Source organism: Triticum urartu, chromosome 7 (assembly GCF_003073215.2).
Source record: "Triticum urartu cultivar G1812 chromosome 7, Tu2.1, whole genome shotgun sequence".
NCBI classification, from domain to species: Eukaryota; Viridiplantae; Streptophyta; class Magnoliopsida; order Poales; family Poaceae; genus Triticum; species Triticum urartu.
In genome coordinates this window covers 689,751,984-689,765,217 of record NC_053028.1, presented here as the reverse complement: position 1 = coordinate 689,765,217, position 13,234 = coordinate 689,751,984, and the positions used below count along the sequence as shown (strand labels likewise).

The 13,234-nt window shown below is 46.7% G+C and overlaps 1 protein-coding gene across 1 annotated transcript; it reads left to right on the top strand.

Moving 5' to 3' along the window:
- Positions 1–8,896: 8,896 nt before the first annotated feature.
- LOC125518869 (ESCRT-related protein CHMP1) lies at positions 8,897–12,573 on the top strand. The gene is made up of 2 exons (XM_048683746.1): positions 8,897–9,685; positions 12,353–12,573. Exon 1 carries the CDS (start codon positions 9,047–9,049, stop codon positions 9,659–9,661), a length of 615 nt encoding a protein of 204 aa, XP_048539703.1. The 5' UTR covers positions 8,897–9,046; the 3' UTR covers positions 9,662–9,685; positions 12,353–12,573.
- The last annotated feature ends 661 nt before the right edge of the window (positions 12,574–13,234 follow it).

Sequence of the window (13,234 nt, the reverse complement as noted above, 5' to 3'; positions counted from 1 at the left end):
ATGGCCTAATCAAGACGTACAATATGGTTGCTTGTGATTTGTATATTTCCTACCTCAGCCGCTGGCAAAAACCTAGGAGTTGGATAAAGGTTCCATAAGTTTCAGTTGTATCCTTTTTCTTTAGCGGGAAAACATTCAGGCATACCCACCATTCACATGCATATATTTTCTATTTTTCTAGAACAAACAGCATGTAAGTCAATCAGGAAAACAATCTCTGTAAATTATGCACAAACCAGCTGCCGTAAAGAGTTTAAAAACCTAATGCAACATAGATCTGTGTATACTATCCTAAACTAATGGTTAGTATAAGCAGAGGCAAAGCTTTTGCCCTTTTTCGCACGAACCATGAATGCATTTTCTACCACATCTGACGTTGCTACATCGCATAATCGAAAAAATCTTGAAAGTGTCATATTCTACAAGTCTACCTGCCAGAAGTGAACTCAAACTGGATGGTTAAAAAAATGGCCACTAATAACTTACACATCACATGGAAATTAATCAACTCACTTTTTGAGATTTACATGACATATCGTGATGGAGACCTTGGAATATTATGTGCAGATTTTGAGGTTATGTTCCATGCACAAGAGATGGGATAGATAACACAACTAAGCAAACAAGTAACGAACTATTCTAAGTGTCCAGTTTAAGAAGATTATCTCCTGCTCATATAAACCATTCGACTAACAAAATCAAGTCATGTGTGAAATTTATTCCGCCAAGCACAAATATTTTATGATGAATTAGACACCAAATATTTACTTATTTGATTAGGGGGCTACCTCTAGAAATAGCAGCACATGAGTATAGAGTATATGACTACATATGCCAATTCTGAAGAAATTGAGCTGTTGTGACATTACCTGTTGTGTATGACCAACGTTGCATGTGTTCGCCACGACTCGGTGGTCACCACGCCGGAAATGACCCTCACCTTGACATCTATCTGCACGCAATCAACATGGTGGCTAGTGGTTAGTGGCAACAACTGAACTGACGGTCAGATCGCAGCAGCTAGCAGAATGGTCAGTTACCTTGGTGGAACCGTACAGGTCATGGAGCCAAAAACATATGAAGCAAGATAGATAAAATTCAGACTGGCGACCAATCCATCTTCAGTTCCTGGCTTTAGGACTAAAATCACCACATCGTTCTGTGAGCTGTTCAACCTAGCTAGCCCGGTGAACCTGAATGACAATAAAGTTACCTCAATACTTTGATCCAGATTGAAGAAGGCTGTACAGATCCTCTCTACAGAAACATGTGCTATTGAAGAATATATGTCATTGACGATCATGTATTCCTATACACTTCCGATGCCCGTTGCAACTCCTCATACATAAGGAACATATGGTGCTCAGTGCTATAGGAAGGAAATATTGGTGCAGATGGCATGAATACAGAATCATACAGACAGCTGAGTATGAAAACCACCTTGTTGATCATGGCGCCGCCGAAGACCTGGAGCTGCCGCTTGAGAACACCCTGCTCATCTCCCGTGTCCTACGAAGAAGCAGAGGTCAGGGAGGCCCAGTACAGCACCGAGGGCAGCCATCGGTGATGGGAGGACCCTGGAGCCTGGTGTACTGAAAGCAGTAGCGTCCTCGTCGTTGGCAGCGGCGTCGTCCAGGAAAGAGAAAAATTCAGTGTAGGTCACTAAACTTGATCCGGTTGACAGTTTAGTACCACTATTTTAGAATACCCGAATTACAGTCCACGTACTTGCGTAAGGGGTTCACTTTGGTCCATTTATACGATTTCGTCTACGTATTCGCTGACTTGGCTGAGTCAGCGGCCGCCAGCTCGGCTTTGACCGCCACCTGGTCGAGCCTAGGGTCAATACTAGTCCATCCGGGGGGCTTTTTGAAAAAACGCTAATACCATTAAACCAGCCCACCTGCTCGGACCGCACCAGCTCGCTGTCTCCCTCTCCACCCGCACCCGCTCGCTGTCTCCTCTCCTCCCGCAACCTCTCTGCTTGTCGTCGCTAACGATGGGCAACGCCGGAAGCAGCGGCCGCCCCAACCTGCCACCGCCGCGGCCTCATCTGCATGGGATGCCCCCGCCGTACTATCACCAGTACCCGCCATGGCACCCAGGCGCCGGCGGCGCCGCCGCCGGTGCCGTTCCCCACGCACGTGGAGCGGCAGAGGGCCGTTGTGGTGAGCGCCGGCGTCAACGTCAAGGGGCATACCCTGCGGCTGGAGCGCGACGACGGCGGCGGCCACCTGCTCGCCTTCTCCTTCGACGCCGACGCCCCCGGGAGGTCAGCCCGGAGGCGCTGCTCCTGAAATATCGAGCTGGAGCAGGAGGTGGCGCTTCTGCGGACGGAGCTGGAGGCTGCGCAGCTGCGCGCCGAGGCAGCGGAGGAGGCCGAGGAGCGGCTGTGCGTGCAGCTCCGCGAGGCAAGTGCGAGACCCTCGAGCTCGCGCACGCGTACCAGGGCCACGTCCAAGAGCTCGCCGCCGCACGCAGCAGATAGCAGAGCACCTAGACCCGAGCAAGATTGCCGTGGTTGTAACTTGCACGCCTACAGTTGAATAATACTACTAGTGGTTTGTACTGATGTTGAAGCGGCAGTGGCATCTACAGCAAACATTGCTTCGCCATGAACGCTCGGCCGCTCTTGCACGCCTCGCTCCCGCGCGCCGGCGCCGGGTTCTACGGCAACTGCTACTACAATAGGCGCTAGATGCCGCACACCCTATTGCAGATCACGCCGTCGCCCGTGCGCGCTCGTTCAGAGCTCCACGGACCGTGGGAAGACGTTGCATTCGCACGATGACTCGTCAGGGACGCACCAGCTAGGGAGAATCGTAGGCAACAGCAACATCACCGTCGCGTTGTCCGCCGCCGACGAGGTCGACGACCAGCACAACACGGTGAAGTTGGTGGTGACGAGGCCGCACGTCGTCTGGGCAGCGGTCGCCGATGCGCTCGGCCTCTTCCTGCAGCTCGCCGGCTCACTCCTCTGCGACGACGGCCGCGTCGTGCTCTTCGGGACTGGCGAGGATGCTGTGGCCCTCTTCCTCGCGGCGACGGAACTGGGGTCCGTCATGGCGAAGCAGTTCGGCCTCCCGGTGGTCTCGTCGACGATCAGCGTGTCATCCTAGTGCGCACGTCGGTCGTCGTCATCAGCGCCGACTTGATCGCTGCCGGTGACCACAGGCCGACGACTTTCTTCGTTGTTTTCCCCTAATAAAACACAAATTCCTCGTTGATTTGCCTACACAAAAGTCCTCGTTGATCCTTTTTTCAGCTTGGGAAAAAAATGCGAGAGAAGTGCATAAACAAAAGTCCGACGACTTTCATGGCGAAGCAGAGGTGGACGGTGGAGTCAGCTCGAACCCCGCTGCGTGGGTGCGGCTCTGCCACGCCATGGCAACCAGCACCTCCGCTGCCTCTTCTTCCGGGACAACCGCGCGCTCGCCGACGCTGTACTCGACGATGACCATGGACGAGCAGACCGCGCTCTGCGCGGCCCCGTTCAGCTACCCGGCGTTCAAGCCACCATCCAGCGTCGCGGCGTGCGCCTGGCCGACGTCGCGTGCCTGCCGATCTTCCCCCGTTGGTATGGCCCCGCCGAGGACGGCGGCCGCCGGCATCGACCGGGCGCCCCCGCCGTGACAGGTGAGAATCGCGGCGCGTTCCTCGCCGCTTGCTTCGCCCGCCCGCTATTCCCCTCGTCCTAATCGAAAGCTATTGCGCTGCGTAGACGCCCGCATAGCTGCTGGGGAAGCTCTCGACCCTCTACTTCCTCTCCCCGTCGCCCGCCATCCTCTCGCGCTCCCTCCTCGCCGACTTCCTCTCCGCCACGGCCTTCTCCTGCGCGCTGCTCCTGCTCCTCTGCCTCTCCCTCCCCCGCCTCCCGTTCCCGCTCCCCTTCCACCTCCCGCTCCGCCGGCCTCGCTGATCCCCGATCCTCTGGTCCATCGGCTCCTCTCTCTCCGCCTTCGCGTCTGCGCCCACCACCGGCCATTTTGTCCAGGTGTACAGCAACGGTGATGTCTACGAGGGCCAGTTCAACCGTGGGCGGTGCACTGGCAGTGGCGTCTACTACTACTACTACATGAGAGGCAGGTACGAGGGGGACTGGATCGACGGAAAGTACGACGGCTACGGCGCCGAGACCTGGGCCGGGGGAGCCGCTACAGAGGCCAGTATCGACAGGGGCTCAGGCGATTTTGCAAACCCCCCCTGGATGTAGTAGTATTAACCCAGGTACGACCAGGTGGCAGTCAAAGCCTAGCTGGCGGCCGCTGACTTGGCCAAGTCAGCAAATACGTAGACGAAATCGTACATACGGACCAAAGTGAACCCTGTGCGCAAGTATATGGACCGTAGTTCGGGTATTTTGAAGTAGTGGTACCAAAGTGTCATCCGGCTCAAGTTTTGTGACCTATAGTGAATTTTTCTCTCCAGGAAATTGCCACTTCTTCTAGGTCGACCCCTCAATCGGCGATGCGATGCGGTGTTCAATTGAGTGGAGTGGGGGCGTGCACTTCTCCGCCTACAGCTCGCCGTGGAAGCCTTGGGCTGCTGGTAGCGCCAGAAATATGGTGCCCAAAGAGGCTGTGCCGCACCGGGGCGGCGCTGTCACTGGGGTGGCAGCGTGAGTGAGGCATTGAGCTCGTGCGCCGCTGGGGCACCGCTGCACCAGGACGCCGACCGACAAGAGAGAAGGGAAGAAGTCGAGCTCCCATGGAGAATAGGAAGGCAGGGATGGGCGCGGACGGCGAGGACAAGGGAGCTCGCCGTCAACCAGGAAGACGGCGATGGCGGCCAACCATACTTCGTCCAGGAAGACAGCCGCGGGTGACGACGGGTAGTCAAGACGGCGGCGGGTCGTAGGATGTGGGGGGAGTCGTGGACTCGTGGGTGGAGGTTGGCTGCGTGCGTGGATGGTGGTTTCCGATTTGTACTCGCTTTTTTTGTTGGTTTCTTTGTGCGTGAAATTTTCAATGGTGCGGAAGCCAGGGGTGAGATGAATGGGAGGAAACTGGTTGAACCATCACGACGTTCGATTCTCTTTTAATAGTAGAGATTAATTATATTAATTTTTATTCTTAGGACAAAGAGAAATGTCAAGAATATTGTGGCTGCGAGCCAGCCGATTGGACAAGCCAAATTGTTTCCTTGACGAAGCTTGAAGAAGTGGAAATCGATGGTTTCCAAGGAGACAAGCGTGAGTTTGACTTCCTGGAACATCTATTGAGATGTGCACCAATGCTCATCAATGTGATTCTCAAGCACTCGGGTGAGGGCGTGCGAGGCTAATGACTGGACAAGCCAAACTATCACCTTGACCGAGCTTGAAGAAGTGGAAATCGATGGTTTTCAAGGAGACGACCACGAGTTTGACTTCCTGAAACATCTACTCCCTCCGTTTCTAAATACTTGTCTTTCTAGACATTTTAACAAATGACTACATACGAAGCAAAATGAATGAATCTACACTCTAAAATATGTCTACATACATCCGTATGTAGTAGTCATTTGAAATGTCTAGAAAAACAAATATTTAGGAATGGAGAGAGTATTAAGATGCGCGCCGATGCTTAAAAATATGATCCTGAAACTGTCGGATGAGGACACACCGAGCAATGCAAAAGTTCACGACTTCTCCATGGCACATCCTTCCGTGGAATGCCACTATGGTGTAACCTCCGATCATATATCTGTGGCTCTTAGCTAGCTTCGTGCACAAATCTCTATAAGTTGCACCAAAACCTAATTAAACTCACATTGGTGGGGTTATAAATTCATGCTATGCAAATCTAAAAGCATGTTTGGTCGGGCATGATCCTACACGCTCAATCCGGAAAACAGAGGGCCTAATAATACGTATTTCAAGAACTGCATTGACTATCGACAAGACCGATAATGTATAAGGTGCATGCTATAAAAACTATGCCATTAGAAACTCCTTTCAAATTAGTATACTTTTGTAACACACATCATAATTATTGATCTATGTAGTGATCAAAGTAAATCTCAACGGCCCTATAAATATGGATGGATGGAGTAGTTGTTATGATAAGCTGCATTTTCCTTCTGCTATGGAGATGATTTAATATGCAATGAGAAAAGAGAAGAAAAAATCAAATAAACCAAGAATATAATTTAGAAAATTTGGAATTAGCCCCTGCAGCTAACCATGCCAGTGTGCTTGAGAAATAAGTAAACTAAGAAGATGTACAATAATTTTAACAAAAATAAGAGACATACAATCCTGGTGCATCAGACCTTTTGTTGTTGTTGTGAAAACGGGCCATTTTGGTCATTGACCATCACCACTACTTTACCATGTGTCACAATCTGCATGATCCAATTAATATATGGTCGTGAGGAAACCTTTTTCAAGGAAAAAAATGAGGGAAAGCCAATTAATCTTATCATAAGCTTCTTCAAAAACTTCTTTAAATAGAACATATAATTTTTCCGTATATGTCTGATTCATAACTTCATGCATCGTGGATCAAGATGTACAACCATATACTCAGCATTGCGGGACAGTGCAGGCAAGACAAACCTACAAAAAAAATGCCAAACCGAAAGAACAAGATCTGAGGACACACCAGCTTTCACATGCCTCCCGGTGATCCGAGGAAGCATCACCGAAGCAAGGATAAGGCAGGGATATTTTATTTCACACTGATAATGACACTATCGTCACACGACCATCGGACGGAGACCTATCTCTTTTTTTTTGAGGGAAGGACAAAGACATATCTAATGCTCCAAGAGGAGGAAACTACGGCTCCAATCGGTATATCGAAGCCTCTGCGCACACCCCCACCGACGGAGCCAGCGGAGGAGGAGGAGGAGGCCGCAAAGCAGAAAATTTAGCGGAACTGCTAGGTAGCGGCATATCCTGCACCGTTCTTTCATCTTTGCTTTGCTTTGAGATGCGGTTATCTTTCCTTGAGTTATTGTGTGTCAGTTTCTACTTTTTACAATACAAAAGCATATTTTTATCATTACTTTTTTTCTTTCCTTTACTCTTTTCTAATTCAGTTTTTCCTTCCTTAATACAGGATTTAAAAAATAAAAAATGCGAATTTTTAAAAAACTTGTTCGTGAAATTATAAAATGTTCCTAACTTTGAAAAATGCTAGAGAAAATATAGAATGTTCTTTGATTCAAAAAATGTCCGTGATTTTGAAAAAATATTCACATATTCAAAAAATGATCATGATTTTGGAAAATTAATTAGGAAATTATAAAATGTTCATGACTTAAAAAAAATCGGATGATTAAAACATATTCATGAATATGAAAACATGTTTGCAAATTCAAAAAGAATTATGAAAATTTAAAAAATGTTCACAAAAAATCAAAAACAAATCGAATTTCAATTTTTCCCAAAATTTAAAAGTTCATAAATTCGATTTTTATAAGTCAAAAAATGTTCATGGATTCGAAGAAATACTTATGCATTTCAGAAAATGTTCCCTAACATTTAAAAAATGTCACGCATTTCAAAAAAATGTTAGTCCATTAGAAAAACTATGCCAACTGAAAAGTTTTTCATGAGTTTCCAAAAACTATACACAATTTCAAAAAATGTGCATAATTTCAAAAGGTCTTTGTGGATTTGAATAAGATCTTTGTGAATATGAAAAAAAAGCATTTAAAAAATGTTTATGATTTCCCAGAAATGTTCACGAATTCATAAAATGTTCAGCATTCCAAAAAATGTTTACGAATTTCTAAGATATTCACAACTTTTTAGAAAATCAAGTAGAAATAAAAAATAAAATAAAATGGAAAATAGAAAGAATATTTGAGCATGAAAAAAAGAAAAGAAGTAGTGAAAATCAAAACAAAAGAAAGGAAAAACAGAAAAGAAAAAGGGAAAATGTAAAAGAAAAAACCAGGAGAAAACTGATTCAGCAAAGGTTCTGGCCAAAAACTTAAGTGGGTCGGTTCATACACTGGAGGCGCACGGGGTGGGGTGGTATGCAAAGTACTCTCAATTGATGACTGGTCCATTGATTATAGCCACAAATGACAGACGATTACCAGGAAGAAGGGTATCAGAGGAAGGAGACGGTGAACATGACCTATCCTATCGAGAGAGCCTCGACCGAAGCCGCCAGTCCATTCTGGTCCAAGCTCCGTTTTGTTTCCCTCTTCCTGCTATTTGTAGGGCCTCTGCTTGCTACCGTCAGGGCAGGCCAGGCCCAAGGTGATGGTCCACTGTCCAGACCAACACGGGTCGCTGACATTGCCCTCGTTTCCTGATCCACAAGCCACCCAACAGGGATGCACCCTCGAAGCCCACATGCGAAGCACACCCCCGTGCGGCCGAAAATACTTACTTCTAAACTTAAATCGCTACCACCTCGAACCGACGACCCCGGTCAATGGTGGAATCCCATTAGGTCTAGTCAAGTCGGAGAACCCTGTCGTATCTGAAACAACACCTGCGGAATCGCGAGTCCGCAAGCATCTAGTCTAGCAATAACATCAGATCAAGTACAAATCACGAAGCCATCACTTACATCATGCGCGAGCATCGGCTTCACTCTAACCACCGATGCGAAAATCAGATCACCATCGTCATCATCTCCGCGCACATCAGTGCTGCACGGATCCCATGATACATTCTCTTCCCCTCCGAGGATCGATGCACTCGAAATCACAAAAGTGATCGCAAGAACGAAAATCTCGACGGCCATTAAAAACTTCGCAATGCGTAGGCGACCGAGAATTAGCAAAACCGTTGAAAAAACGGATACTCTCAGAGAGAGTGTATATGAAGTTCAAAAAAAAGAGGGAGTATATAGCAAGGGGAAAAAAGTCAGACCCCTAGTCCATGGAACGCACGGCACGCGCCGTCGGCCGACCCCACACGCAGCGGCTCGTTGCTTCGCCGTGTCACAACCAAACCGCGTGTGGCCTGGCCGTCTCTCCCCTAAAAAATCCCCAATCCTCTCCGCAATCCCCAATTCCCGATCTCCCAGCCCCGACCCCCACCAGACCTCCGCCGCAAACCGAATCCCTCGCCCCGCCCCGAAACCCTAGCTAGGCAGCCATGGGCAACCCGGAGAAGCTGATGGCGCAGATCTTCGACCTCAAGTTCACGTCCAAGTCGCTGCAGCGGCAGGCGCGCAAGTGCGAGAAGGAGGAGAAGGAGCAGAAGCTCAAGGTGAAGAAGGCCATCGAGAAGGGCAACGTGGACGGCGCCCGGATCTACGCCGAGAACGCCATCCGCAAGCGCACCGAGCACATGAACTACCTCCGCCTCGCCTCCCGCCTCGACGCCGTCGTCGCCCGCCTCGACACGCAGGCCAAGATGCAGGCCATCGGCAAGTCCATGGGCAACATCGTCAAGTCGCTCGACTCCTCCCTCGCCACGGGCAACCTCCAGAAGATGTCCGAGACCATGGACAGCTTCGAGCGCCAGTTCGTCAACATGGAGGTCCAGGCCGAGTTCATGGAGGGCGCCATGGCCGGCTCCACCTCCCTCTCCACGCCCGAGACCGAGGTCAACTCCCTCATGCAGCAGGTCGCCGACGACTACGGCCTCGAGGTCTCCGTCGGCCTCCCCCAGGCCGCCGCCCACGCCATCCCGGCCGCCAAGGAGAAGGAGAAGGTCGACGAGGACGACCTCACCCGCCGCCTCGCTGAGCTCAAGGCCCGCGGCTGAACGACGGCTTTCACTTCACTTCAGGTGATTATTTAGATCTAAGCCTGGCCCCTCGTATACGAATGAACGAGTGATATACTACTAATTGCCTGCTGCTGCACAATATTGTTTATAGTTTTTACTCCCTCTGTCCCAAAATTCTTGTCTTAGATTTGACTAAATACGGATGAATCAAGTCACGTTTTAGTATTAGATACATCCGTATCTAGACAAATTTAAGACAAGAATTTTGGGACGGAGGGAGTACATAAGAAAAATTGTGTCCTGTAATAATGTCGTCTCATCAAGTATGATGAGGATTTGTGGTTGTTAGGTTGTCCTGGTGCTTATGTAAGCTTTTTTTAGCTTCTGGCTTAGTTTTGCACCTGCATTATTCTAGATTTACATTTGTACAACTAATATTTGTCCTAACATGTTACCGCTAACAACTGTAAGAGCGAAGGTTAGCTAGCTTTGCATATCGTGTATAACACCGAGCTTCTTTCAAGGTCAAGAGCATTGTATATCATATTGTATACTACTTGCCTGCTGCTGCACCATATTGTTTACCTTTTATACTTGAGACTTGGTCCTCTAATGTCGTCTCATCAGCTATGATGAGAATTTGTGATTGTTAGGTTGTCGTGGTGCGTATGTAATCTTCTTTCAAGCCTTTCGTTTTGGAATCCTTTAGCTGATAAGTTTAAGAAATAATGTTGTGCTTCTTTCAAGCCTTCCGATTTGGAATTCTTTAGCTGATAAGTTTAAGAAGTAATGTGGTGCTTCTTTCAAGCCTCTTGATTTGGAATTCTTTACCTGATAAGTTTGATAAATAATGTGGTGCTTCTGGTTCAGTTTTACACTTAAAATTGAAGATTTCACATTAGTACATAATAACAACAAAAGATAGCAAACACTGAATATTGTGTATAATGTTGTCAAAGTTCTTTCAAGCTTTTTGATTTGAAATCCTTTAGCTGATGAGTTTAAGAAATAATGTTGTGCTTCTATCAAGCCTTCCGATTTGGAATTCTTTAGCTGATTAGTTTAAGAAGTAATGTGGTGCTTCTTTCAAGCCTTTCGATTTGGAATTCTTTAGCTGATAAGTTTGAGAAATAATGTGGTGATTCTTTCAAGCCTTCCGATTTGGAATTCTTTAGCTGATAAGTTTGAGAAATAATGTGGTGCTTCTGGTTCAGTTTTACACTTAAAAAGATAGATTTCAGATTAGTACATGATACCTGTAAGGCTGTAACAATAATAACAACAAAAGATAGCAACACTGACTATTGTGCATATGTTGTCAAGCTTCTATCAAGCCTTTTAGGTTTATGTGTATGAACACACCCTTCTATTTGACATATTATTTACGGTATGCAATTGAGGGTGTGATATACTCCCTCCGTCTGAAAAAGCTTGTCCCTCGAATGGATGTATCTACTCCATTAGAGGGACAATCTTTTTCGGACGGAGGGAGTACCATATAGGGATATTTTGCATGTGTTGGAGTTTGTACTATATTATGCATGTTCGTTGTGTTCAATAAGTTGAAGTTCAGTCTGAAAGCTATGCTTAGGTGCCTAATCCAGGAAGTACTTCCATGGTACAAAATAATGATGGTATCGAGATGTACTGGCCTATATATCTGCAATTTATAGCTCCACATCCTTTCGCCAAGTCATTTTGATTATATCACAAGGGCATATAGTCCCGTCAATGTAGAATATAAGGTGCATCAGTTTTATTTTGGGGGGGGGGGGGGGGGGGGCGGCAATTTAGTATTTTAGGCACCGATACATTATTTTAACAACTTGGCCAAACATGCACAAGTATGACTTTTGAAAAAACTAATACACCTTATATTTTGGGAATGGTTGGAGGATAATTTTCACTTGCCATTTGGATGATTTACCCATTGTGCAAAAGTTACCTTTTGATCCATTCACTCTGTGTGATGCCAATCTTTCATTGTTCTCCTTTTTGCTGTGGTTATAAAACTGTAAATGGCATGAAAAGCAACATCAGAATTAGCTTCATGCTAGAAAGGCACATTATGTGCTATTAAACTTCGATGTACCCCTTATACTTCATATGCCATAACCAGTTTGCCTTGATCCTATATCAGCAATTTAGAACCATTATTTTTTTGGATAGATAGAACCATGAATCTTAGTCGCACATAGATAAGACTTCTATTGCTCTGTGTTTACAACATAATTTCACTGGCATTCATGATTCATCCAAGTGATGGATCTTGTTCAACACTTGCAATTAACTGGAATCTTGGAGATCAGTAAGCCGGTGGTCTTGGAACTCATCCAGATGACAGGGGCTGGGTGTTTTGTCCTTTTGTTTGTGAAGGTAGAAAATGAAGTATGACGGTATCACATATAGAAAATTCACTGATTGAGATTGGATTCAGATTAAAGGGTGTGGCATAGGATAGTTTCTGGTATACTAGTAGTGATAATAAACAAACCCAAAGGTTAGCACTTAATCTTAATGAAATAACAGACATGGAAACTAATTATTAAACTCCTTCACTGCTGGCTGCCATATGCACTACCAATTTACCATGGCAAAGTGGTACTTGTCAACACACAGTATTATGTAGTACAGCATGACACTGCTGACACACACACGCCCTTTAATTCTTGAACAGTTTCATTCTGTGACGAACTAACATCTTACTCTATTCTCTCTGTTTTGCAGGTACGGCTCATGCAATGTTCACTCGCTTCGCCGTCAGTTGTCAAGGGCTGCTCATATCTGACAGCCCCGTAAATATTGTTAACGCCCAAGTGGGCGCTCTCTTTGTCTGGGATCTCTATGTGGAACTGATTTAAACGCTGCTGTGTGATATGACGTGTTATTCCGAAACGGAGTGTGATATTGATATTATGAGTCAGTAATAATATATGAGCTTGAGAACATCTTGTGTTGCTGCGTTTGAAGTTTTTTTTTCTTCCGCATCTGCTTTTATCTAGCATGGGGTATATTTGTGCAACGCTGTTGCTGGCGTGCTGTCTCAGTTCCTTGTGGTATGCCATGTTTGCTCAAACTATCATTCGGTGTCATGTTAGGGTTGTTGATAACTTGTGCTTCCACAAGTTGAGGCGTGCTTGTTGGATATCTGGGATCTATTTGCCATCCCAATGTGGCTTTACGAGTCAATAAGGTGTGCTTAATTACAACTTGTGCTGCTGTAAGAACGTGAATGTGCTTGGGTTGGATCTTTTCTATGCTCGGGCCGTGGGCATACTTGTGCGATGATGGTCATGTGTATATGTGATTGCATTGCCGTATCGCTGCCTTTTAGATCATCAGTGGGACTGAGAGCCCTCCTGGTTCCCTCTCTAGGTTCAAAAGGAAATAAGTTGACCCCCATGTTCGCTTGGGAGATATTACAGGAAAATTGAGCACATGAAAAATGAAAGACCAATGTGTTTTTGGGACACAAACTAAAATTTTGTAGTCAAAAAAATGAAGGGAAAAATAATGGTGGTTCGCTGGAGTAGGCTGTGAGGCCCAAGCGGGCCAGATGTGCACCGGCCCGTTATCCTTCCACCGTTGGAAGCGGGCAGTAGTCGCTGC